Source organism: Pelodiscus sinensis, chromosome 3 (genome assembly GCF_052426305.1).
Source record: "Pelodiscus sinensis isolate ZL-2025 chromosome 3, ASM5242630v1, whole genome shotgun sequence".
In the NCBI taxonomy this organism is placed as follows: Eukaryota; Metazoa; Chordata; order Testudines; family Trionychidae; genus Pelodiscus; species Pelodiscus sinensis.
This window is the reverse complement of record NC_143054.1, coordinates 53,761,716-53,789,113: the sequence shown is the minus strand read 5'-3', so window position 1 is coordinate 53,789,113 and position 27,398 is coordinate 53,761,716. Positions and strand designations below refer to the sequence as shown.

The 27,398-nt window shown below is 39.4% G+C and overlaps 1 protein-coding gene across 1 annotated transcript in view; it reads left to right on the top strand.

The window, feature by feature from the left end:
* The first annotated feature begins 610 nt into the window (after positions 1-610).
* The window catches only part of COL9A1 (collagen type IX alpha 1 chain), a 110,196-nt gene continuing 83,408 nt past the window's right edge, over positions 611-27,398 (top strand). The window contains exons 1-5 of the mRNA XM_006127230.5: positions 611-838; positions 1,164-1,237; positions 2,628-2,705; positions 2,837-2,969; positions 12,468-12,864. Of these exons, the coding sequence (XP_006127292.1) occupies positions 825-838; positions 1,164-1,237; positions 2,628-2,705; positions 2,837-2,969; positions 12,468-12,864 (696 nt within the window). The 5' untranslated portion in view covers positions 611-824. The remainder of the gene's footprint in view (positions 839-1,163; positions 1,238-2,627; positions 2,706-2,836; positions 2,970-12,467; positions 12,865-27,398) is intronic.

Below are 27,398 nucleotides of genomic sequence, written 5' to 3'. Positions count from 1 at the left end.
TTGGCAGGATTCTGGCTGAAGCAGTGAAACCAATTTAAAAATGATGACTTCTGCTCAGAAGAGTCCTTTGTCATATCTACCAGGGTCTAGCTGGGACAGTCTTGTGAGAAAGTCAGTGAAAAGGCTTTTCTTTCTACTACAAGGTGTAGTTTAATCTTATCCAGAACTGGCAACATAGACACACCGTAGGCCTACTTGTTTCTTCTAGACCCCTTAACACATTTCTTTTTCATTGGCTTTTCTCACCCAGCAGACTCTGCCGTTCAGTGTGTGGTATTGTCTAATTCAGTGTTTCTCAAACTGTGCTGTGTGGAGCCCCAGGGTTCCACAAGACATCTCCAGGGGCTCCACGAGGTTGACAAACTGGAAACATCGATAGGTACAACACACACAATCAGTGGACAGCTGGGGCTCCGCATAAATTTTTACACATGTAAAGGGCTCCGGAGCCCAAAAAGTTTGAAAACCACTGGTATAATTTATTATTCCTAGCCACATCCTCCCTCTGAAGCTGGCATGAACATGAGTTTTTCCTCTGCTCTGGTTGACTTTTTATATCCTAGCTAGCTCCCGAGAACTGCCCTCAGACCACCCCCTCCCCCAGACACACAAGCTGTCCAGCCCCCACCTCTTTGCCTCTGTAGGATTAAAGCAGCCCCAGCAAACTGAGCTTCATTCCCTTCAGAAGTCCTGTATGAGGCAGAAAGAGCTGAATCTGTCTTCATTCATACACTCCTTTATGGGATTAACTACAGGAGATCACAGGACATAAATATACTCCCAAAATACTCACATGATAGAGCTGAAGAAAACCAGCAAAGAAAATGAAGAATAACAGGTAAAAGAGCAAGTGGCATTTGTAAGTGGTCAGTAATTAACAGATGAGAAAGAATGTGATGAATTGATAGCATTTAAAACTGTCTTTTCCTGCTGTCTTCCCAATTTTTTAAATTATTTTTATTAAGGTTTTGTATGTAAGAAATGGAAACTGAGGTAGCTTCATTGATTAAAGATAAAAAGCTTAAAAGTTTGCTTGACAAGTGTTAGCAATCCCTAAATCATCCATTTATTTATTTATTTATTTATTTAATATGCCTGACCATGAGATGAAAGCGGATTGCATGATAGCTCAAGAGTTGTTTATGTTTTCTTTCTATTCACAGGCAAGCTTCCATTTTCTTGTACATGTGCAGCTTTCTGTGGGGTCTGGTGATAGGTGACATCCAGCAGCAAACAAGTAAGGGTTTATCGTTTATCTGTGTTTCATTTCACTGGTATTTTGATATTCAAAAGAGTTAGTCTATGCTTAGATGTAGCTAAAACTTCTCACTAGCCTAGACATCGCTTAAGTATGGAACTAAAAACATGTGTGTAAAACAGTGAAAGCAAAAGAGGTAATTTAAAGAGTGTGATGTCTTTCACAATCTAGTATTTTAAATTTATCTTTTGTGTTTTACATTTTCCATTGTTCTTGTTTCTCTTCTTGCCACCCAAACAGATCAGAGAGTAAATACATTTCTAAAGCAAGATTACAATCTGGAAATGGATACTAAAGATTGGATACAGTAAAAAAGTCATCCTGCAACTCTAGTTAAAGGTTCTTCTGGTAGATGTGCAATAAACTGGATCCACTGTATTAGCTACCCATCAGGCATAAATGACTGGATGTCTGCCACATATCCATTTCAATGACACAGAATATGGCTATTTCTAAGTTGAAAATGTAAATTTGCCATTTTCCTTTACAGTTATGTTGTGACAAGGAAACCCACATTTATGGTTGAGTCCTTTCAGCAAACAAGAAGCCCTCTGTAGGCTGGAAAGGTGTCTCCTTCCAACTTGCATGCACTTTTCTTTCCCATCCAAACTTTAGTAACATTTTCCAGTTTGACTTGGTGGTAGTCATGTGCCGAGCTCTTTCCAGCAAATGTTTATTTTGCCATTTTACTTCTTTAAGACAGAGCAACTGTTTTATTTTATTGCTCGCAGCAATACTTTTAAAAAGAGTATTTAGAAAGCTGAACATTTATTTGGGTTCCCAAATAAATTTCTTTTACACGTTTGTCCTTGTCAATAAAGAGAGCCTGCAAGTCTTTTGGCCCCAATCCTATGTTTCACTAGGGCTTGTTATTTGGTGAAACATGGCAAGGATGTAGATGGGAACACCTGGAATATCAAAAAAAGGACTGGATGCCAACAGCTTCCCTTCTCAACAGCCACTTCAGCTAGTGTGAGGATTGCTTTGAGTTAGAGAGGCAGTAGATTAAGCTAACTAGCATTTTTGAAACATTTGCCTAAACCACCAATGGTTCTCGACCAAGCCGCTGTATATTGCAAGATACATGAGACAACTGCAATGAATTCTGGCATTAGCCACAGTTCACAAACAGTGCCGAAGGAGGAAGAATTTCAACCCTTTTTTCATGTAAAGACTTACACAAAAATGTGCAAGCAAACCAGCTGTCAAATGATATTGTTGAATGTGGAGACTTCTAAAAGCAGATGCTCATCGGTTTCTGGGATTTAGTATATGACCATTGTTCTCATATTAATTCCCTTAGTTGGGCAATTTCAGCCAATTTCCATTTTGTGATAGAGCAGGATGACATGTTTGTTCTTCTTTGCAGGGTTCCCGGTCACCTTCAGCTCTAACCCAAAGACTGACCTCTGCCCAGCAATCAGGACTGGTGAAGATGACTTGCCAGGCAAGTAAAAACTTTGCAGGGAAAAGCTGCTGTTCAGATGTTATAATCAAGTTACATTCAGCTCTGGGATTCTTCAATGCTCACTTCAAAATAAAGAAATAATTTCTAGCAGTACATGTTTCTTCTTGTAGGTTACGACCTGATTTCTCAGTTCCAGCTAGATAAAGCTGCCTCCCGAGGAGTTATCCAGAGAGTGATGGGCTCCACAGCTTTACAAGTGGCTTATAAATTAGGCACAGATGTAGACTTCAGGATCCCAACCAGGTAATACATAAAACACTGTCTTAGCATTTTGTCCTCTTGATGCCTTGACCTCTTGGGGTTGGCAAAGCTCTTGGAATGTATACAGTTTATCCAGTGTCTCCCCCTTCTTATTTTTGGGTGATGTCCTAAGACTAGATTGACCAGGCAGTAACAATTAGAGGGAGTTTTCCCCATTCCCTTCCCCTACCAGTAGTGCTGATCTTTGGGACTGGAATTTTCCTGCTAGAGAAGATCCTTTCAGTGGTGATGCCTCACAGGAAAAGGGAGTGAATAGTTCTGTCATGGAGCAAGAAGAGTGGTCACAGGGGGAAGGTAGGGAGGAGGGAGATGGATAATATTGTGGTTTATTTTAGTGTTTTTGGGAAGGGAGTGTACACATGCTCTCTGTTGAGTGTTGGTCACATGGCATAGAAGAGTTGAAAGCCTCTCTCCCCACACATCACAGACAGATTGCTTCAGGAGACTGTATTTTGGGATCTATTCATATTTGCATTCTATAAGCCAGCTCCTTGGTTCGAGGTGAGCTCTGGTTAGCACAAGGTTAGAGAGAATTCATAATTAAGATACCTTATGTTCACCTGGAGAAAAGGGGCTGGTTCAGCTTCTTTGAAAATTAGAACGGTTTTATTTTATCATGGCTGACAGTGCCCCTGAATGGACCATTATTTAGCTATGGATCACTGGAGAGCACAATACTACTGCTACGTTTTAGCAGGTCGTCTTGCACAACTTCCTGCCCCCAGGAAAATATTTTGGTTCCTATCTGCTTAACTACTAGACTAAAGCTAGAATCCAGCTTAACTGTCTGGGGAAACTGGGTTTATGATTGCTTTGCATTACTGAAGTCACACAAAACAGCTGGAAATCCTGGTTCCTTATTGATTACAACCATAGCAGAAAATGGGGAAGTTAATTCCCCGTTGAAAAGGGGAAAGCCCCAGATTTTCAATGTGATATGTAATTCGTGTTTCTGATTTTCAAATAGCCTAATATAGAAATTAAAATGTTACAACTTTGGAGTCTGATCAAGAAGCTGTTTTAAGTCATTCATAGAGGTGCTTTATTGGGACATATGGTAACTGATCACCTGTCTTCGCTGCACTGTTAGCTCGTGCTGTAATTTAAGTGTTGCCCATATCCTGATTCCTGTCCACATACAAAAATTTCTATCTTGATTTAGGTGGTGCTTTAAGCTCCAGTTAGCTGGCCAGTGAGAGAGTCTGATGCTCAAGCTAGTGGTGCACTGGGAATGCAGCTACTTTATGTTACTAATCTAGTCATTCAATGCAGCACAAGTGTATTTTTGCAGCATGGCCACTTGAACTTGAGTTCAGATAACTGGATCTAGCACTTCAGTAGAGTCAGCCCTGAGGCAATGTGTAGTCCAAGGAAAAATTCTTAAAAACTCTTTCAACAGTTTCTCTAATAGATTTTCTAGTATACATGCATGGTTATGTGTGGTTTATGGGTTTATTGGCATGAATTTTAGCTGGCTGACTTCAGAGCATTAAAGTAGTGAAAGGGCTATGCATGACACCCACAGAGACTGAAAATACTTTGATGTGACCTGCATAATACAGTCTTTGTCACTCTGATTCATGTAGGCAATAGGCATCCCAAATTCCTTCTAATAAACGTGCTATTTCCAAATAAGCTGTTTCAGAGTATTTCTTCCAGAATAGCTTATTTCAAAATAAGAGTGCAGTGTAGACGTATCCCAAGGAGATTAACAACATTTGTTGATGGTATCATGAGCTTTTGTGGGCACAAACCACTTCTTCAGATGACTGGAGCTAAGGAGTCCAGGTTCCAAATAAATAGCAGAGAAAGAAAGGGGACTGGTGGCTGGGGGAGTAAGAGAAGGAAAAAGAAGCGAAAAAAATTGTCAGAGAGTCCATTCAAAACATGCTAAACACGGACACTTTAATTGACAATTCCCCACCCACCCACCCTTTTCCCCCCTTCTTTTTCCTTCTCTCCACCTCCAACTCCCTCTCTTTCTCTGCTATTTTTTTGGAACTTGGACTCCATAATTCCATTCATCTGAAAAAAGTGAGTTGTGCCCACAAAAGCTCATGATATTGTCTACAAATGTTGTTAATCTCTAAGGTGCTGCAAGACTATTAGTTATTTTTAAAGTTTTTTCAGAAAGGGCTTTATCAGAGCAGCATTTTTCTGCACATGTATCCACCATTTTCGTTAGGGACAGCTTGTACTTTTTTTGTGCAGAAATTCTTTAAAACCTATTAATTTATATCCCAGATCCTTTTTACTGTATGGTACTTGCCAAGTTCTCTAGATCCATATTTCAGGGATGCTGAAGAGAGAAGAGAATGAGCCAGGGTACATGTGTACGTGGTTGCTTGCAAGGTCTGATTTGAAGTCCCCACATAATCCAAATTAGTTTCTTGTTCACTCTGGTATAAAATCCCAGCCTTGTTCACTCTGATATAAAATTCACTGGAGAATTGGTGTCAGTTAGAATCAGAATTGCCTGTGGAATTGTAAGATATGATGCTCACTTTACACATACAATCCAAGTCCAGTACTCAAGACCAGTACGGCGAATGTGTCACTTCTCAAATCACTGCTAGTATCTGTAAAAGTACCTGTTATTAGTAAATTAAAATATAAATGGAATATCCCTTTCTATTGTAAATAACTGTTTAACTACAGGCTTTTGAAAAAAAATTATACGAGGATAGTGTTTATGATATGCTAAGCAGCGATGAAGTCTGCCCACTGCAATGTAATGTGTTAACAAACTACCATTCTATGTCCCCAGAGTGCACACATAAACAGTGAAGACTGAAATTACCTGCAGATTGGTATCTCAGTACCCAAACACTATGATTCTGCAAACTGCAGGCCTGGGTTCTCAAGTTAAGATTTCCCTGGAGTGGAAACCAAAGTGCTGTAAAAATTTCTAGAGCAAATAGTACAATATTTATTTACAAGGGTTTGGCAAGCTCCCTTTAACAGGTGAAATGCCAACTAAATTACATTAACAAGGTAGAAGGCAACAAAAGTAGCTTTATAAATTTTCTACATAGAGAGATTTGTATCTCTGCAGAGAACTCTCAGAAACTGCTTTCACTGTTATTTCCTGAGGAAACTATTCCAGAATAACACTTCTCTGTGAAGGAGGGCTCCATGAAGATCCTGCTGGTCTGGTCCAGGCCATAAATGGTCTTCTACCATCTTTTCTCTTTTTATCTTGAGTATCAAACCTATGTACAAGCATACCACTGATGTTGGTGTCATGCTATAACAACAGGGATAAAAAGCAGTCGCCTACTAATAAGGTATTAATTTTCTAAGGATATATCATCTTAAAGGGCAATGGAACCCACTTAAGGAACCTGATCTTAAAGAAACAGATTTGTATTACTGCAGATCAACAGCAAGGGTAAGTTAACCTTTTGAATGGCTGCTTTCTGCCACTCTTGCATCACGAGTGGTCTCAGTGGAGTCAGTGGAACTAGTTAAGGAGAAAGGTACTATTCAAAATGAATAAGGGTGGCAGAAACTGGTCCTAAATAATTAAAGGAAACTTTCTGGGGTGTGCTCTAGATTTATAGGTTTAGTAACTCTCCTGTCTTAATGAAACATTTTAAAAAGAAGTGGTAATGTTAAAAAGTTTGCTAAATGGAAACTGCAAAAGTATATATATAGAGAAAACCACATTCAAAAAAGTGTTTAGGAACTCAGATGAATAACAAAATATCAGCCTGATCCAGCATTGTTTGCACTTTCATACTGTTAGTAGTGTTTCTGAGTTCACATGGAAAGCAGGATTAGGCCCTATGTATAGAGTTAAGAATTATAAATAGATAAAGGTTGAAATTCTGCTCTGACAGCCCTATGGTAGAGGAGGGATTAAGTCAGGTCTGAATTTGGTCCACATGCTAAATATATATTTGCACGTTAGCTTTTCTTTTACTTATCTGCCAAGTTCTAAATCCAGAATTCCTTGATTTCTCCCCTCCATACGTTAGGGCTAACAGAATCATGTATTGCAGCGGAGTTTCATGCTTTAAGTGCTTGTGTCACCATCAGTAGTCACAGGGGAATACAAGAACCTGATTCTCCAGTCTTTGAAGGGATATAAAGGAAGAATTAGCTGCAAATATTTTGTCTGAAATGTTTCTAATTTTGCTTTAGTCAATATGGCAGAGTTTGGGCCAAATTCTGTACCCACCTACACTGATGTCAACGAAGCCTGTGGAGTTACTCTACATTTATGCCAGTATAAGTGAAATGAGAATCTGTCTGCCTGTGCACGATTCAATAGTGTTATGCATATAACACATTCATAAAACATTCACAATATTAGGTAATTTCTTTCTCTAAATATTTCTTGTTTGGAATCCTACCAAGTTTCATGCTGCTCTGTGAGAATGCAGTTTCTGATAGGAGGGCAGCAGGATTGAACTATGAAGCTAAGTTTATGTAAAGACATAGTCTTTTCCTTTACTGGTACATATGTATTTCTATTCATTGTTTTCTCTTAAAGGAAACAGTAGCTCTGGTTAGACAATCATTTCTCTTCTTTCTATGCAGTTTCCAAAAATTACAATATATTTTTAAAATAAGATAGAGGAGGGACTGTTTGAGATTCTCTCATTATTTCCCTAATGCCAGATTCTACTCCCATCTTCCTCAGAGACCCCATGATGTGGAGGCATTCACTGTAGCTGAGTAACATATGGGTTCTTATGGGGTAATTGGATTCCTCTTTTTGTACATCAAGTTCAATTGACAGATTTGAAGAAAGGGGTGATGTGGTTATAGCAGCAGGATAGAAAGATGATGTAGTGGCAACATCTTATATAGACACATGGTAAAGATAGGTCAGAAGCAAGGAGGTCAGAGATACAAGGGTTGCAGTAGTTGGAAAGAAATGTCCAACACATAAACTAAGGACTTAGCAGTAGGGATAGAAAGAAGTACACATTTAAGAGATATTCGAGAGGATGATTTCCACTGAAGGCAGTGAAAGAGTCCCATTGAGTCTTAATGTGGGGGAGGAAAGAGGGTATGAAAAAGCAACCCTGAGGCTATGATACTAAGTAGCAGGGAAGATGGTGGATTTGTCACTACCGGTAAAGAAGGGAAGGAACAGAGATAGAAAATCAGGTTTGACATTTTATGTTAGAGGCGATAACATAAAAACTAAAACAAAAGAATCTGCACAATAAGACTTAAGCTTCTGCAAAGCATGTACATGTGGACATTTTCATACTGAGTTCAAAATCCAACTCTAAAGGTTTATTCATATATAGGTACAGCCCAGGTTGCCTGTGTGCATTCTCACCAATATATAAAGACATATTGTAGTCTACACAGACATACCATCCACCATATAGTACTTCTCGGGGAATTCTGTGCCAAAAATTAAAAATTCTGTGTAAAATATTTCAAAATTCTACAAAATTCGGTGTATTTTATTTGTCAAAATAGCACTATATAATCACACCAGTTTTATTTGTTTTGATAATTCTTTTCAAAATACCTGCCAGCATCTATGTCTATAACAATAAAGACAGCAGAAAAGATTCCCCCAAGAGTAGAGCACTAACCCCTTCATGACAACGCTGTAATTGTTTCGTTGTCCCATCCTCACCTGCAAAGTCTAGCCTCACAGACAATAGCACCCCTTCACTCCCAGCCTCCCAATGCTCCCTAACCCACACAGTCACCCCCACACCTCAAGCTGTGGGGAGTCCCACAGCCCAGACAGTCATACCCATACCCATCTCCCACAGAGCCCAGGGATCCAGAGGAAGAAACAGACTGATGCTGGATCTTAGACTTGAATGGAGTTTCCAAGGTGCCACTTCTTTCCTTCAGAATGTGCTGTGAATTGCAGCTGCCAGGAAACCTCTCTCTCCTGCCAGCAGCATCTTCTGTTTGTGAGCTGGGCATCTGGGGATCCGGGGATCCAGCAATGCCAGCAGTTTTCTAGAATCTGTTCTGCAAAGAAAAAGGAAATTCTACAGAGAATATTAATTCTGCATTGCACAGTGTGAAGGTTATGCTATGCATACAGGAGTGAAGGTTATGCTATGGCAAATCTCATACTGCACATTCCACCTCCCAAAATACCATCTTTTTTTTGCTGCCCAGATAGTAGCAGGTATTGGGTTCACAGGATAAAGAAGAGAAGCAGAGGCACCACTCCATGAATATTTTAGGTAGAGTCTATACCTGGACACTCAGTTCTGCCAGATTAGTCATGTTCCTTCCTGCTGCTGCTTTGGAGCCCCCTACTGGAATATGACTTCACAGTCTCAAGTATCAGAGGGGTAGCCGTGTTAGTCTGAATCTGCAAAAGCGACGAGGAGTCCTGTGGCACCTTATAGACTAACTGAAGTGTAGGAGCATAAGCTTTCATGGGCAAAGACCCACTTCGTCAGATGCAGCATCTGACGAAGTGGGTCTTTGCCCACGAAAGCTTATGCTCCTACACTTCAGTTAGTCTATAAGGTGCCACAGGACTCCTCGTCGCTTTCACAGTCTCAGGCACTTAAAATCTCTATTGTTTATATTGCAGTTGTTAATCCGGAAGGGCTAGTTTATTATATTAACTGAACTGTGTGCTAGGATAGATCATTTATTCTAAGATTATTTCCTCACTTTTCTCCATAGGTCTAGTGGCTGAATTGCCATTAGCGAAGGTCCAATAAGCCCTACAATGCCAAGGCAGATGACTTCTTTTGGGTAACCTACTTGTCCCCCAGAAACTGTTGTCTCGACAGTGTAGTCTGGCACATCCCCATGCTTTATTAGGCTTACTGAAACATATTTCTCTTTTTATAAGATTTTTAAATGTGAACAAAAGCCCTACCTGATCTAAAGGTTGGTGAAAGTATCTGTAGCAAGTATAAGTAGCATAATCTTTCAAATCAGATGCATTGAGACAGCTTTCTAGAAACAAGCATGCTTCAGTTATATTACATTGCCATTTTGAAAAAAAAACATTAGTAGGGTGACCAGACATCCTGTTTATAAAGGAACAGTCCCATATTTAAGCCTGCCTGCAGATGTCCTGACTTTTTCTTAAAAATGGGCAAATTGTCCCATATTTTCTGCTTCCTTCTCATCAGTACTGGCAGATCCTGCTGCTGGCCAGATTCCTTCTTGCCAGCCACCCACTCACCATTGAGGAGTGGAGGGGAGGTCAACGGCTGAGGATGGGGGTAGGGTTATAAGGCTGGCGATGGGGCAAAACTGCAGCAGATGAGGCTGGCCACTCCCCCTGCTGGTCCATCAGTGTAGTCCCTACTGCATGCCAGATCTAGGCTGGCAGGGATCTGCCCCTTGTCCCATTTCTGGCTGGTACAGGCTGAGCACTGTGAGCAGTGGTGGCTGGTGTATGCGAGCAGGCAGCAGGTGGTGGCCAGTTAAGTATCACCTCTGCTGCCCACCCATCAGCCCTTTATGTGCTCCCCCTCTCACTGTCCTCTTTATGCTTTGCCCCACTGGTCCTCCATGCCCCACCCCCGGTAGGATGCATCTCACTCCCAGCACTGTGTGGAGAACTAGCCCTGGTCAGAGCACTGAGCTCATCAAGAGCCTGGCTAGCAGGTTCTTTTCTTCCCAATCTCTGGGGGTATGTCTACACTACCCTCCTATTTCGAAATAGGAGGGTAATGTAGGCATACCGCAATTGCAAATGAAGCCCGGGATTTGAATTTCCCGGGCTTCGTTTGCATAAGTGGGGCGCTGCCATTTTTAAATCCCCGCTGGTTCGAACCCCGTGCCGCGCGGCTACTCGCGGCACGAACTAGGTAGTTCGAACTAGGCTTCCTAGTTCGAACTACCTAGTTCGTGCCGCGTGTAGCCGCGCGGCACGGGGTTCGAACCAGCGGGGATTTAAAAATGGCGGCTCCCCGCTTATGCAAACGAAGCCCGGGAAATTCAAATCCCGGGCTTCATTTGCAATTGCGGTATGCCTACATTACCCCGCTAGTTCGAACTAGCGGGGTAGTGTAGACATACCCTGGCTGTGTTGGTGCCCTGGGAAAGCCCAAGACCACTCAGCTCATGACGCTGGCCAGGAGCTGCATCTTGCATGTGCCAAACCCCCACACTGTGCTGGCACAGGGAAGCCTCTCTGCATCTCAGCTAAGCTGTGGTGAGGTGATGGGGAAGTCTGCTTGCACCCAGACCCTGTAGGCTCCACAGCAGTCCCGGGGGATGCTCTTACCTGTCCCTGTCTGTGCAGCATCTAGACAGGGACCCTCAGGGAACGCTCTCTTCACATACCACTGCCCTAGGTCCTGCCCTCAGGAAGGGTGAGGCTGCTCCATCACCTAGGGCCCTTCTCTGCTGTGCCACCTCTCTGGGTTTGCTGAAATACCTGAAGTCAGGTTCTCTTAGGGCTTAACCCTTTTCTGCTCACACTGTGTCTGGGGCTCAGCAGCAACCTAGAGGGTTAGCTGCCTTTTGACAGTGTGTGGGCTGGAAAGGACAAACTGCTTCAAGCCACAGAGGAGAGGGGGAGTAGGAGAAGAGATGTGCTCTGCAAAAACAGGGACCAGGTCACCTTCCTTCCTCCCTTGCACCTGTGTGAGAAAAGGAATGTGTGTGTGTGTGTGTGTGTGTGTGTGTGCGGCCCTTCCGTATGTGAACACTAAAGACTTAAAGATAAGAAGTTATCCAACTTCACAGAATTTCTTTTTAACAGGAGCTCTCAACTTGATGTTAATTGGAAAGTTTGTACTGCATAGTTCTGTTTGATTGTCATGGAACTTGCTTGAATATGAGTAATTTTACCAGGTGTCTCATATTCTGCACAGGTAAATATGGTCTCCCAAACATTAGCTGGTTCTATGTTTCTGAACTGCATATTTTAAAGGATAAAATAATGCAAATGATAAAGAGAAGGATTAACTTTTTCATAATAGTCAATCTGTTCTCTAATGCAGATTGCACTGAAATTGACTACCACAGAATACAGTACATTTTTTGTGTGTGAGTTCTTACCTTTTATATAATTTTGAAATGAATAAACCGCTTCAGCTAAAGCAATTGCTAATACAAGATAAATGGTTATTGTTGGATAGATCAACAAAATGTGTTTGAAATAAAATAATCGTGGAATTTTAGAAGTAAAACAGTTCTGCATTGATTAGAAAGAACATTATAGCAGAACAACAGATTTAAAAAGTGGAACTGGCTTATTGTTTTCATAGGCCGTAGGTACATAGCATTATTATCTAAGATCTTGATTTAATTCAAACTATTGACCTCTGATGGTTTAAACTATAATGGGCAGAGAGCTTGGCATGAACAATATGTAATGTAGGAAGAAAACAAAGTTTCTTTTGCCCAAATGAGGAGCAACACTAATGGCTCAAAGAGGGTCCCTCCCTAGTTCTCTAGAGGGATGGATTATAGCTATAGTGTGGTTCCTTTGAGTGATGGAGTCCTTTGAGTGATAGAAGACTCACCACATACCAACAAAATTCTATTGTACTTTATCCTATACAGATTTTTGTATCCCAATGGATTGCCTGATGAATATTCCTTTCTAACTACATTTCGAATGACTGGAAGCACACTTCAGAAAAGCTGGAGTATTTGGCAGGTCCAGGATTCATCAGGAAAAGAGCAAGTTGCAGTGAAGCTTAATAGTCAAACAAAAGCTCTTGAGTTTTCTTATAAAGGACTGGATGGAAGTCTCCAGACTGCAACTTTTTCACGTTTGCCTTTTTTGTTTGATTCTCAATGGCACAAGGTTATGGTCAGTGTGGAAAAGAACAATGTTACTCTTTTTATTGACTGTATTATGATAGAATCCTTAAAGATAAAGCCCAGGGGCAAAATCAACGTTGATGGCTTTGCTCTGCTGGGAAAACTTGTAAATACTCCTCAAATTTCAGTTCCGGTAAGTTTCAAAATCTTATACTACAGAAAAAGTGCTAGAAAATCTTCTTATTTGTAACCCTTTTTTCCCCGGTGAACACTTCAAATAGCTTCTGACAATGGGAAATTGGAGGTAAGTAAAAGTTACTGGCTTTTAAACTTTGTACATATAGAACTTGAATAAACAAAAAGAGTTCATTTCCAGGAAAGCGTTAGAGAAATGGAAATAAGACACAGCCAAGTACTGAAAACATTAATGAAAGCTAGGCATTGTCCCATATCTAATCCTAAAATGTGTCTTACAGTTATTGTTTATGAATATTATTTCCCACAAAAGATTTAGTATTTGCCATTTACATTACAGTGCAATGCCAAAAATAATTAGAACCTAATAAATTACAATTGAGCATGGATAGTTTGTTCAGTACTTTATAGTTAGTACATTTACCAAAATTAAAATATTTACTAATTCTTATGAGAAAAGCTGCTCTCTGCTATACCTGAAAATTATACTAGAGTCAACTGGGTTGCATGAATATAGCTGAAAGCAGAATGGTACTCCTTGTTTTTATAAATGGATACTTTATTAAAATAAATAACCTTTATTTCTTCACATGAAATATGTATGGTTGGGCAGGTGTTTGCTTCATAGAGTAAATTATTTGGAACCTTTAATAATAAGCCAGTCATAATAGACACACAATTGCTCTTCTGGTGACAGCATCATTGAAGGGGGCACATGGTGAATTTCAAATGTGTTTCTCTTTCCTCTGCAGTGAAAACTGGATATTAAGATTCTCAGTTTTGTCACTGTTAAATTAGCTTATTTCAAGGAAAAAAAATGTGATTGGTGTGAAGTAGGAAAAGTGAAATATTTATAATTTGTGATGGATAGAAATTTTTTTTAGCTGCCACATCTCCACTCTTGTAGACACTTGTGACAGTGTTTTCTCTGCTAATTATTTATAATGTACTGGATGTCCAGCAATGCAGAAGACCTTTGCCTTATGACAGCACAGAAAGGCAGGATATTTTTGGATTCAACTTGTAGGATGAAAATAGTTTAAAAATGAAGAGGAAAAATGCACAGAGCATTGCAAAATCCAGCATGCTATCTTCTTTGTCTCTCACATGACACTTGAGTTCTCTTAAATATGTTAGAAACAGATAATGTGAATGATAATAATATATGGCACCAAAAAAGGTTCTTTCATGATTATTTATTTCTATATGGGCTCCAAGCATCATTATATAATAGTTAGTGTTGTGCCATCCCTATGGATGTATCTTGCAGCATAAGAAATACTCTCAATGGGCACATCTACACAGGGCTAAACTCAAAATAAGCTACACAACTTGAAATAGCTTATTTCAACTTTAGATATTGTCTACACAGCAGTTATCTGGAGATAGAGCACTCTTCCCCTGACTTTTGTTACTCCTCGTACAATGAGAGTTACAGGAGTCAGAGTAAGCAGAACTCCAGCTCGACATTTTGTCAAAATAATGTCAGTTATTCCAAAATAACATTGCTGTGTAGACATAGCCAATGTGCTTTGGTTTATAAAATTTGAAGCATCTTTAGTTTTAAGCTACTCAGATATTTATATGGCCCCATCACCTTTATATTTATACAAAAAGTGCTTTACATTTGCTGAAATGAAAATAGTTCTACTTGAAAAATGGCAGCTTAAGCCACAAGCTGTCATAAATGCCTGGAAATGACCTTTCTACATATTGATATGACTTCAGATTGGAAAACATCAGCAGGTGGCAAACCAAATGAATTCCATTAAAAGCTCCAGTTAATCTTTTGAAAAATTGTTTCAATTTTCAATGGCAGAGTCAATATAAAGACCTGATGCCTGACTATTGCATGTTTTCATCTTGACTCTATCTTGTTGCCTGCTCTAAGCAATGCTGGAGGAATATATTGTGCAAATAGCATACTTAATATACATGCTTTCATGACAACAATAAATCTGCCACAAATGTTATATTGCACCTAGAAAGGATTTTAGATTCTCACCTTCTTAAAATATTATGGCGAACCCTCTCCCACTCTGCAACCCCATTGAACTCTATGGAGCTGCAGACTCCCCTGCATTCCACCACAGAAGAACAGGCTCCCTCTGTACCAGTCACAACATCATTTGGTCTGAAAATTCCCAAATTTGAATGGCATTGTCCTGTGCATCAGGTCACAATGCCTTTCACTGAAATGTGGGCTGGCCACTCCTCTGTCTATAAGTAGGGGCGGCCAGATTAAATTTAATTGTCATTGCAGCCAGGCAGACAGAACAATACTCCAGGGGAATGTCTAGACTACATGACTCTGTCGACGGAGCCATGTAAACTAGTTTACCCAGCATAGGCAAAGAAGCGGGGATTTAAATAATCCCTGCTTCATTAAAATAAACATGGCCGCCACGCTGTGCTGACGATCAGCTGATCCGGCACAGCGCAGCAGTCTAGATGCGGATCTGTCGGCTGGGGAACCCTTTGCCAACCGATCCTGTAAACCTCATTTCACGAGGCATAAGGGATCAGTCGGCAAAGGCTTCCCCAGCTGACAAATCCACATCTAGACTGCCACGCTGTGCTGGATCAGCTGATTATCAGCACAGTGCGGTGGCCATGTTTATTTAAATCCCCGCTTCTTTGCCTATGCCAGGTAAACTAGTTTACATGGCTCCGTCGACGGAGTCATGTAGTCTAGACATACCCCAGGACACTCCAGCATCAGCTATTCTAATTTAATAGGGAACCATTACTCAGAAAAGTTTGGGCCAGGCCCATCAGATGTGTGACCTGTGGAACTTTGATCAAGTGCAAAAATCTGGTGCTCCCTCCTCACCTATCCTAATGGCCACCATGTGCCCAAAATTTTCAATCGAGTCAGTATATTGAAAGTAAATGATTATTTTGGACGTGCAAAGAATACAGTATCTTTTCTTAGAGAACTCACAGCTTTCAAAGTCAGAGTAAGACTGCTGGGATCATCTAGTCTGATTTCTTGCATTAACACAGGCCATAGGATTTTGCTGAATTAATTTCTATAATTTATAGGAAAACTTCATTTAAATATTGCCAGTGATAGAAAATCAACTACAACCCTTGGCAAATTGTTCCAACTGTAAATAACACAGAAAGTTAATTTTTTTTATCGTATTTGAAATCTGAAGTAGCCTTAGCTACAACATCCAGCCATTGGTTCTTGTTATACCTTTGTCTGCTAGTTTGATGACCCCATTATCAGATTTTTTCTCCCATGGAGGTACTTACAAATTGTGTTCAAGTCACCACTTAACATTCTTCTTTTTCAGCTAAACAGACTCAATATGCTTAGTCTATGACTATAAAGTATGCTTTCCAGTCCTTTATCATTCTCATGGCTCTTCTATGAATTCTCTCCAGTTTATCAGTATCCTTGTGGAATTGGAGACAGTAGTTCAAACAGCAGTTGCATGACTGCCGAATACTGAGGCAATATAGCCTTGGTGTTTCTACTCAAGAATCCCTAGTTTATTCATCTCAGAAATGAATCAGTCTGTTTGGCCACAGCATTGCACTGAAAGCTCATGAATGAAAGAGTTGAATGAGCTGGACCAGAACTGACCTTTTCCCTTGGATTGTTCAAGATCTTTTGCCCATCATGAATTCAGACCCCATTAAAGTTAAATCTGGCACGAGTCATTAAAAATCCCCCAGCACTAGGCTGGTTGGAAAAGAGATAATTTCCCTTTCATAATGTTGCCAATTCACAATTTTAGATGAAATGTCTTACTTAAAACCTCAGTTCCTGAAGACAGGTGCTTTATAAGAATATCAGTTTTTGTTTTTCTTGGGAAAAATACATTTCCAACCCTCATGATTGTGGAGAAAAGCTTAAAAATGTGACTTGAACAAACCCTCAAAGCTCAAAAACAGAATGTAAATAAAGACAACTCCAAATTTGTTACTAAAAACCCTAAAACCTCATTATGTTCTCATGATTTTTTTTGGAACTGCCTCATGAGTTTTGAATTTGCCACTACTACATTAATTCCTTTGGGATCCTTTTCAAAAGAATAGGGATGGTACAAGATGGCATAGCTCTAGGAATGTTTTCTTAGTTACTGGTGATTGCAAGATACACAAAGATTAAAAAAAGTTGACTTTTCTAGTGCTACCCACCTAATGAAACAAAGATCCATTTTTTCTGCCTGGGAGATAAAAGCAATGACTTAGGGTATGAAAGTTATTTGTGACCAACTAAGGGATTTAAAAGCACTAGACTAAGGTAGGGTTAAAATTAAATTTTAGCTTTTTATTCTAATAAAACTGAATCAAGTCATATTTATAATTTGTCAATCTTATTATTTTTGAGAGAAGACTCAATCAAAACCAAGGCATAAGTTTGAATGGATATAGTTCTTGGCACAAAATAGACTTTGAAAACTAGCAACAAACAACACATTTTTAATGGAGAAGGTAATTAACCATAGGAAAAGAATTACCAAGATATGAGGTGGATTCACTATCATATGAAATCTTTAAATCATGTCTGGATGTCTTTTAAAAAAAATAAGGTCTGACTCAATTTTAATTTATGGACTGGCACAAAGTACTTGATGAACTTCTATGGCCTATGTTATGCAGGAAGTCGGATCAGGTCATCATAATAGTCCTGTCTGATCTTAAAAGCTATGAAAACCATATACCTTAAATATATGACACAGATAATACCCAATGTGATGGACTATTAATCCTAAAAGTTTCATTTATTTTGCACAAGTATATGTTTCTTCCTGCCTTTTTTGCTTTCACGTGAAACTGAATAATAAAATCAGTTGTGGTGGGGGTGGAGGGAGGAGTTCTAAGCATTTCACTCTAATTGACTGTACAGTATACTAATAAATACCTCAACATTATTATTTTGGGGATTCAAGGCACATTTCAATGTGCTGTTGGAATATATTACTTAGGGTGCATCTACACTACAGTACTTAACTCGAAATAAGCTATGCAAATTGAGGTAAATCAATTGCGTATCTTATTTCAAAATAGCTTATTTAGAAATAGAGTGTCATCTACACAGCACTTATTTCAAAATTGAGCATTCTTCCTCCGACTTCCTTTATTCCTCGTACAACGAGGGTTACAGGAGTTGAAGTAAGAAGTCCTCCAGCTTGACAATAGTTTGACGCTATTTCGAAATAAGTGCCTGCTGTGTAGACGTGGACTAAATTATTTTGGAAAAGAGCTAGTTATTTCAAAATAGTGCTGCAGTGTAGATGTACCCTTTAGAGTATAACTTTTCAAAGAAATTAAGTTGTGTTTCCTATTCTCCTTTTCCAATATTTTACTATAGCTCTGTTTATTGTACAGAATAGCCTGGCTTCTAGTAGGTATACTATAAAAAAATATTTTTAGAGAAATTCTTAGTGTTCTAAAAGAAGTTGCCTACATGTCACTATGATTGCTTAGGAGAGTTGTTAGTATAGCTCTGTTAGAAAAGTGTACTGACCTTTGAGCCTCTATAAGAATTTATGCCCAAGGTTTCTGGTATGTTTTTCAGAGGCTAAAAGTTCATGTGGCTTTACATTGTATGCTATCATTCTTTTTTTTGTCAAATGGTAAACCAAATAATCCATTATAGACACAAAACAATACAGAGTATACTATCGTCTGAAAACTGAAAAAAAACCCTGCTGAAAATCTGTTGCCAATTGTTTGTGATACCAAAAGACAAAATAAATCAAAAAAGCCCACTCCCTCCCCCCCAAAAAAAACGAAACAAAGAAACAAACAAACCCAAACCAAATTAAAATAAAGAAAAAAACCCCACCCAAAACCACCTTGCAAACCATTAGAACAGTAGGCCCTTACTGTTCATTTGCTAAATGCTCTCTCTAGATTCTCAGATGATGTAACACTGCTGAAGCTCCATTACTTTGGTGGTGCTACTTTAATTTATACCAACTGAGCATCTGGACAGAAGGATCTTTAAGCTATTTAGTCATCTAATGCCCATGGTTTTCTCTTGGAGGATTTAGACTCCAATCTCTTAATTATAATTATATGTCATTTATATAAATCAGTGTTTTATCATAGGCTATTCCTGTTAAAGAAAACAAGAAAAGAACAACATTTCAGTAAAGTAGTGATTAAGTGATTGTTGCTACAAAGTATTGAGCTCCCTTGCTCCCACTAATTTTTAAGGAATGAAGAGTGTACAGCTCCTCACTGTAGGCCTTTGCCTTTTGTTGGAGCTGACCCTCAAGCTGCCATCCTACACATTATTTATGTTTATATTTAAATAGATTAATCAGTCTGAACCAGTGAAATGGCATGTAACATCTAAAAGGCAACTGTTATCAGTACACTGTGCATAGTAGTGGATTTGTTCCATACTCAGATTAGGAGAATTGTTTCAATTTAGGATATTATTATGGCCAATGGTCTTGGTGTGCTAAAAGATGTTGCCTACAAGTTTTCTGATTGTGTTTATGATGGGTATTCTGAAGCTCAAAAGGTGGAACTCTTGCTATAAAAGGTCAGCTAACATAAGCAGTGGCTTTTCTATCCTTAAATAGGCCTAGAATAATCATATTGAAAGTCTTTAGGTGGAGAATCCTGCAATGAAAAAGAAATGTAAAGGAAGTCAAATCTTCAAAAAAACAAACAAAAACAAAAAACCAATACCATATGGATTCAGTATGTAGTTAGAATATGCAACAGGAGTTTTGGTTAAACCATGCATATTGGTTAAAACAGGAGTCATGCCTAGTGCTTAGAGAGGTAACCTTGTGTAAGAATGCAAGGTCAGAGCTAAAAGTCCATATGTCAGAGCTGGAAGTCAGGAATGAGTACCAAGAATAAGAAATGGAGTCTAAGGCCAGAGCTGAAGTCAGAAATGACAATAAGAAGCTGGTTACCTGGGAGTGAGGTAGCACTGGGAACAAGCAGGCAAAGGCACTGACACAGATAGGGGTTTGAACAGCTAGCACACTGCTTAATAGCTGATCCCCTCAGCTAGTGAGGTATAGGATCTCCAGCCCTCCTGGACTGGCCAGGAGTATCCTGTAATTGATCTCCTGGAGGCTACTGAAGCCAATTTAGGATTTTTTAGGCAGCTACAAGTCAGGCAGCACAATGGGGCTAAGACAGGCTCTCTACCTGTGCTGGCTTCATGTGGCTCCCAGAAGTGACTAGCATGTCTGGCTCCTAGACGCAAGAGTAGCCAGGGGATCTCTGTGCGATGCCCCACACAGACAACTGATTCTGCAGCTTCCATTGGCTGGAACTGCGAACAATGGGACCTGTAGGGGCAGTGCCTGTAAGCAGGAGCAGCACATGGAGCCAGCTAGCTTCCCCTGAGCCTAGGAGCAGTACATGCCAGTTGCTTCCAGGAGCTACCCAAGGTGAGTGCTGCCATCTGAAGCCTGCACCCTGCACCAGCTCCCTCACTCCAACCCTCTACCCCAACTCTGAGCTCGCTCCCAGTGCCCACACTCTGCATCCCCTCCCGTGCCCCAAACCCCTGGCTCAGCCTATAGCTCCTCCCACACTCCATACCTCTTGGCCCCAGCCCAAAGTCTGAACTCTTTCTTGCACCCCAATCCCCTGCCCCATGCTCAGCCTGGAGCCCCCTCCCATGCTCTGAATCCCTCAATACAAATCCCCCAGCCCAGAGTCTGCACCTCCTCCTGCACCCCAACCTCTGGTGAGTGAAAGTGAGGGAGGGAGGGGAGAATGGTGACAGAGGGGGCAAGGCCTCATAGAAGGGGCGGGACAGGATCATGGCCCCAGGGGAGGGGCAGGGCAAGGGTGTTTGAATTTTTGGGAATATAGCTGGCAACCTTGGAGACAGTCTGACCAATCAGGTGATTCCTCTGCGAGCCAGCTCTCCAGCTGTGAAGCTTCTGTTGCTCATGATGCAAGTGGCACTATGTGGTCCCAGGCTCAACTTTAAGCTCCAATGAACCAGAATGAACATAACAAATTAATAATCTTACTGGAACCATCTGTTTTATCTGCCCTTTCTACCATGGGGTCCTCCTCAGCTTTTTTATATACTGTAAGTGCATACAGATGCCTCCATCTCCATTTTCTGAGAGCATGAATTTTGGTTTAAGCTTTTCTTCTATTGATGCTCTCCTTGAAAAGATTTTCTCCAATCTCCCTGAGAAAGGAGCTCAGTGAAAGAGCATCTTGCTTTCACTTTTCCTCCAGTATATTATGAATTGTCAGGTCTTAAAATTCGGTGTGTCGAAAGGCAGGGGTATATGAGCCAGGACGTTTATCAGTGTTTCTAACATTTCTAAGATGCATTTATTCTCAAATCATTTTCATTACAGGACAATTCTGTAGGCTAAACTTCACAGAAAGAACTGAAATGTAATGTAGAGTAATATTTCTCTTGTAGGTATACAATTAATACAGTGTAAAAGAAACTGAAACACAGAAAATACCTATACAGGCAGTCCCCGGGTTACGTACAAGATAGGGACTGTAGGTTTGTTCTTAAGTTGAATTTGTATGTAAGTCGAAACTGGTACATATTGTAGGGGAAACTCTAGCCAAACATTTCTCCAGAGCTCAGTTTTATTCTCCCACACCTCACTTCCCTCAGTCCTTTATTCTCAAGCTGAGGTGTCTGCTGAGAAAAGCCGCTCCACGTCACCCTGGTCTGCTGGAGGGGGGGGTGCTAGCTTCGCGTCTCCCTGGTCTGCTGGGGGGAAGCAGCTAGTGCGGGGTTGCCTCACCCCGTTTGTAAGTAGGGATCCGATGTAAGTCGGATCCATGTAACCCGGGGACTGCCTGTAGTGAAATTCCAGCTCCTCCAAGTGAAAATGGAAGCTTTACTATTGATTTAAGTTGGCCAAGATTTTACCTCTAATGTTTCGAAAATGCTCATATATGCTTAATACATCAAAACTTTGGTTCGTTGTAATTTCCAAACAGTAAGGCTGCCATTGTCTGGACTGGGAGCCCCAGACATGCATGAGTGAGAATATAGCCTTAACTTCACTAAGTCCGGATCTACACTTATTTCAAAATAACAAGCGGGGTGTCCACACTACCAAGCCTGTTATTTTGAAATAATAACTCCTGTTTTCCATGAGGAATAACACTTATTTCAAAATAGTTATTTTGAAGTAGTGGTAGTGTGGATGCTCCAATGTTGATATTTTGAAATAACTGCTCCTCAGAGTCATTCAAAGTAATTTCTCCCCAGTATTTCCTGGGGCTCTAAGTTGAAGTAGCACATCCTCATTAAGGAAGCCTGCCTCGGTCTAATTTTGAGGCTTCCCTGTAGTGTGCACACTATTTCAAAACAGTTATTTCTGGAGTTATTATTTTGAAATAAGTAATTTTGAAATAATTTCCTAATGTAGACATGCCCTAAGTGATGGCTCTAAGATGCCTCATGTTTCTGAAAATTCTCTATTTATTTTGCTCTCTTGTGCTGGTTATTTCCATATTCCACTTGCTATTAAGCATGTATTTCTTCCTAGACACTCCCTTCTTACACAATCTGCATGTCCAATTGCACACTAAAGCACCCCAATACAAATAATACTGATTTTGTGTAAACTAAATTGAAGAGATTATATTACAGAATTATACAGTGTAACACTCATTGACTGTACATAATCCACATTGAATGTACCATTGTTTAGGTTGTGTGTCAAAGAATCCATGACAGGACCTAGGGGACTAGGATTAACTGCTCTTTTACACTGTGTAAAATCAGTGATTTAAGAGAGAGGCGCATCAATATAGATTGAGAAAATTTAAAAACAGAGTTGATTTATTGTATTTTAAAAGGTGTATTACCTTTTGAATCACCCACTAGATGGCAATAAAACCAACGAGGCACATACAAGGCAATTCACTGAACAGGCAGTTCAACTGATTAGAGACAATGTGTTAGATTTATTCTACATGCAGTGGAACACATTTTCTTAAAGCATATTAGACAGCTAAATGAGAGTCAGCTCTCATGCTACTGTAAAGCAAATTCTGCTTTGGAAACTCAGGTCCCATTTAGATCCTACTTATGCTTAATCTCCCTCCGTTCTGACACAGCACAGATAAGACAGCATGTTTTGCTCTGTTGTTAATGTTTTACAAAACTATTGACATTTTACATACGATTCCAGGTAACTTAGGAAATGAAACCATGTACAGAAAAATAGAACTAACCTCAGTCATATGTATTTGCTATTTAAATATATAATAAATTAACCTCCATAGCAATGTTCCCTCTAAATTTTTCCATCCATGTGCAGAATAAATTTTGTTATGTGACTGAGGCATGTACACTACTAGTAGAAACACATGCTGTCATCTGTGGTCACTGTTAATTAGCTGGGCGACATTTGATTCTTTCCCGGGTGGCTGCCCAAGTGCTCAGCTTACAGGGAAAACTGCTTCTTAGAAATCTTGGAAAATTGATGTTAATCTATTAATCACGTAATTCCTAAATTATTGCATTTATAAAACACCAATCATTATAGTATCTAGGTATTGTAAAAAGGTCTGCTTTGCATATGGCTACAAAAGAATTCATAAACGAATGTTTGAGAGCAGACCCGGGACATGATGAAGTAATCAACTGACATTAAGAATCCAGTCAAATTATTTCCATCATATAGTCATGTTTCTGTAACACAGGCATGTGAAATTAGATATTCTAAATAAACCCAGAGTAAAATGAGAGTGACAAGATTTGTTCTGTATTGGTACGTCTACACTACCAAGAAGATCAAAGCTGCTGCTATTGATCTTCCAAGGTTCAAATAAGAGGGCCTAGTTAAAACAGCTAATTTGAACTGAGAGAGGCACTTTGGTCAATGCCAGGAATCCTGCTTCCATGAGGAGTAAAGGAAGTCGAAGGGAGAGTGTTCTCCCTTCGACTTCCTCAGTTTAGACAGTGCCAAAAGCCGAGATAAGCTACTTTGACGTTAGCTATGCAATTAACTGAAGTAGCTGAAGTTGCATATCTTAATTCGACTTTATCCTGTAGTGTAGATGTATCCTATGTGACTAGACATATAATACATAGTGGTGAATATCACACAGATATAATGCATTTGCTTCAAGTATAATATTTAAAAGATGGAATGATTCAGAAATGAATTGTTAATTAACTATAATTAACTTTGTATGCCTCCTCATGCAATTTATTATTTTCACGTGTATACATCCTTGACATTAATGGGTCTGCTTGCATGAATCATCTGTATTTACATGAGAAAAGCTTTCAGGATCGATCCCTTATTTTTAAAATGTGCTGGTCACCATGTCTCCTTCACATATAACGCTATTATTCAGATCTAAAAACCACAAGAAAATAAAAAAGTGAGGAAAGCTCTTTTAATAGGCTTGGTTTATATTTGTGCTAATATTTCCATGTTCTTTTCTGAGCACTTCAATTCTTCATTTCTCCAGTAATAACTCATTGTACTGATTTGTACGGGAAGAAAGCATGGCAAAATATCCTCATATCCACACCTATACCTGTTCAACAGAATATAATCCAGGGTCAGTTTGATTATGATGGTTTGGTTATCTGGGAACAGACCTATAATGCAAGGCTGGGCTGCAGCATCTCTCTAAAAATTGTTATTCTCTTTCTTTAATTGGCTACAAATAGCTGAAGCTTTGAACAATGAATTCATAGATAAACTTTTATTTTTCTATTTAAAAAAAACCTAGGGGGCTGTGCCCATGCTTGCTAGGCTTGCTAACCCCCTCTCTGTCAGTGAAAGGCAGATTAATTTTGCACTGATTATATAGAAAAGTGAACACATGAAGCTGTATAGAAAAAACCTGTTAATTTGTCTATTGCCCACGTACTACATGTTACAGATGGATCTACACACAGATCTCAGTTTCACAGTTGGTTCTGGTTGAAGCACAAGTAAACAAGATGCTGAGACTCTGCTTTCAAGTAGGCTGATGACATCATTCTGTCATGTGGCAGGAAAAACTTTTTTATATATAGAGAGAGACAATTTGCTTTCATGTAAGCTTACTTATACATTACACAAGGAAAAAGCATTAAGGTTGTAAAGGCAATTATTCAAAAGTTAGGAAATGCCAGAATTTACACTGCCAGTGCAACCTTAATTTGCATCCTTCGCCTTTGGGAGACTGCATTATGATTTAGTCTTGAATTATATGGTTATTCACTATTTTTTCACAAAGGACACTTCCCTCACTCAGTGAATGGTTGTTTTCCATGTTTTTGTTTGATTGGACATTTCTACAATGCTGTCACCATCTATCTGAGCTCTTCAGAAAAATCAGTGAATATATCTTCTCCACACCCTGTGAGATTAGCTGGGGAACTGAGACACAGGAGAGTGATTAAGATCAAAATTGTCAAGTGCCCACCAGGTTTGGACATCCAAGTTGAGATACTGAGGGCCTGATTTTTAGAGTGATCACCATTAGTTAGCACTTTATTATGGGCATGACTACACTGGGGAGTTATTTCAAAATAACTTACCTTATTTCAAAATAACACTACCTTATAGTGAGTGTCCACACTACCAAACCTGTTATTTTAAAATAACGAGCTTGTTATTTTGAAATAATAACTCCTGCTTGTGAAGAGGAATAAGTTTATTTTCAAATAGTTATTTTGGGAGTTATTATTTTGAAATAATTTATTTCAAAATAACCTGGTAGTGTAGATCTAGCCTATATGTCACAGCATAGCTAACATTGACTTCAACTGGAATTGGAAGTCCTCAACACTTCTTCACACCTGTTCCCTACACTGGGCACCCAGAAAATGAGGAACACACCATTAGAAACCAAATGTAGAAATTTTGGTTTAGGTGTCTTTCCCAGCATTGCATAAAATCTCTGTGGCAGAGGCAGGGGTAGAATTCAATTCTCTAGAGTAACGTGTTTAGATTTAAAAAACAAACAAACATGCTTTCTCTTCCTAAAATTCCCTCCTCATTCACTACTCATCTTCCAATTTCTGCAGTAAATGAGGTAGGGGTTCTACAGACAACAATTTCTTTCAGTACAACACCATGAATCATTCCAAAAGTCCTTTCCATCTTGTGCATTGAATGAGGTAGGGATCCTGTAGAAAAAATAGGATGTGATTGTGTTATTAAAGACTGTATTATTAGTCATTCACATAAGGACCCAGCTGAAGTTTACAAATGACAACCCTTAATTCTGGTGTTTACTAACTTTTGAATGTTTGACTTTCCAGCCTTATATTAAACTACATCAAATGTTATATTTTTAAAAACTATACAACAAACCAAACAAAATCAGAAATTCCAGCACTCTGTCCCGTCTATACCGGCTCATACATGTTCACCTTTCCTCTTCTGCCATTGATTCCAGCACCTCACCCCTACGCTTTTATCCAACCAGGCACGCAATCCCTCTGCTCCTGGTTATCTTCTCCTTTGCTTCTAACACCCCAGTAAATCTTCCCAGCTCCTGTACCATAGGTTCTTATTCCGCACCTCCATATTTTCTGTACCTCTCTTACTCTGTATCTATACAATCCCTACACATTCTAGATCCTGCCACACTTCTGTCTACTCCTATCAATATTTTGGTCCCCATAGTTACAGTTTAACAAAGCTATAATTGAAAACAGGGTCTTAAAATGTAAAATGTCAATAGCACTACCAGCTACATCAAAGAAAATAACTCATTGGAATATTCAATGATATCAAAGAAAATAACTCATTGGAATATTCAGCCTGGTTAATCTTTTGATGTCTAGAGTCAAGATTTCCTTGTATCAGTTATGGAATTAATTGAATCTGAAGTCATAAGGTGTATATACGAATTTGAATGTCTTTTTATTATTTTGTTATGGCCTTACAATGCTTAACTATAATTTACATCATGTTATAGTCAATTGGCTTTGGTTAGAACAAGCAGGAATGTTTCAAAATGATTGTTGGAGAAGTGAAGTAAATAAGTGACTCACAAATAAGATAGGAGAGCCAAATAAATAATGCAAAATAGGTAATATAGCACTGCTAAAATGTGGCCATGAACAGCAAACAGAACAAGTTAGTTACTGTAGAAAGAAAGTAGATATAGTTGGGGAAGTAGGATGGAACCAGTCTATGGAGAGTTTTGAAAACCAAGAGGGGAGATTTTAAATTTGCTTTAAATACATGAGGTGACAGTAAATGTGAGAGATTGGGGACTATGGCACAAAATCCTTGGGGAAGAGATCTAGCTCCTCCATTCTGGAAACTCTGAAATATCCTGAGTAAATATAGAGAACAATAAAGACTTGTTGCAAGAATTTCAGTAAAGGCAGAATCAAAGTAAAGAAGAGATCTAACCATTTTCTGGAGGTGGCAATGGGCAAATGACAAGACATATATGTGACTGTGCTTCACTTTCTAATGTATTGATGAGGAACAGTGTACAGCACAATGTACAAACGAGGAAGTCAACATAAGAAACTAGATTGAAATGGAGGGATCTAAGAATGTGTCAAGGGAAATGTAGACTGGTTTCTATCTGCCTGGAAATCATGACCAAGATTGAAGAGGACAATGT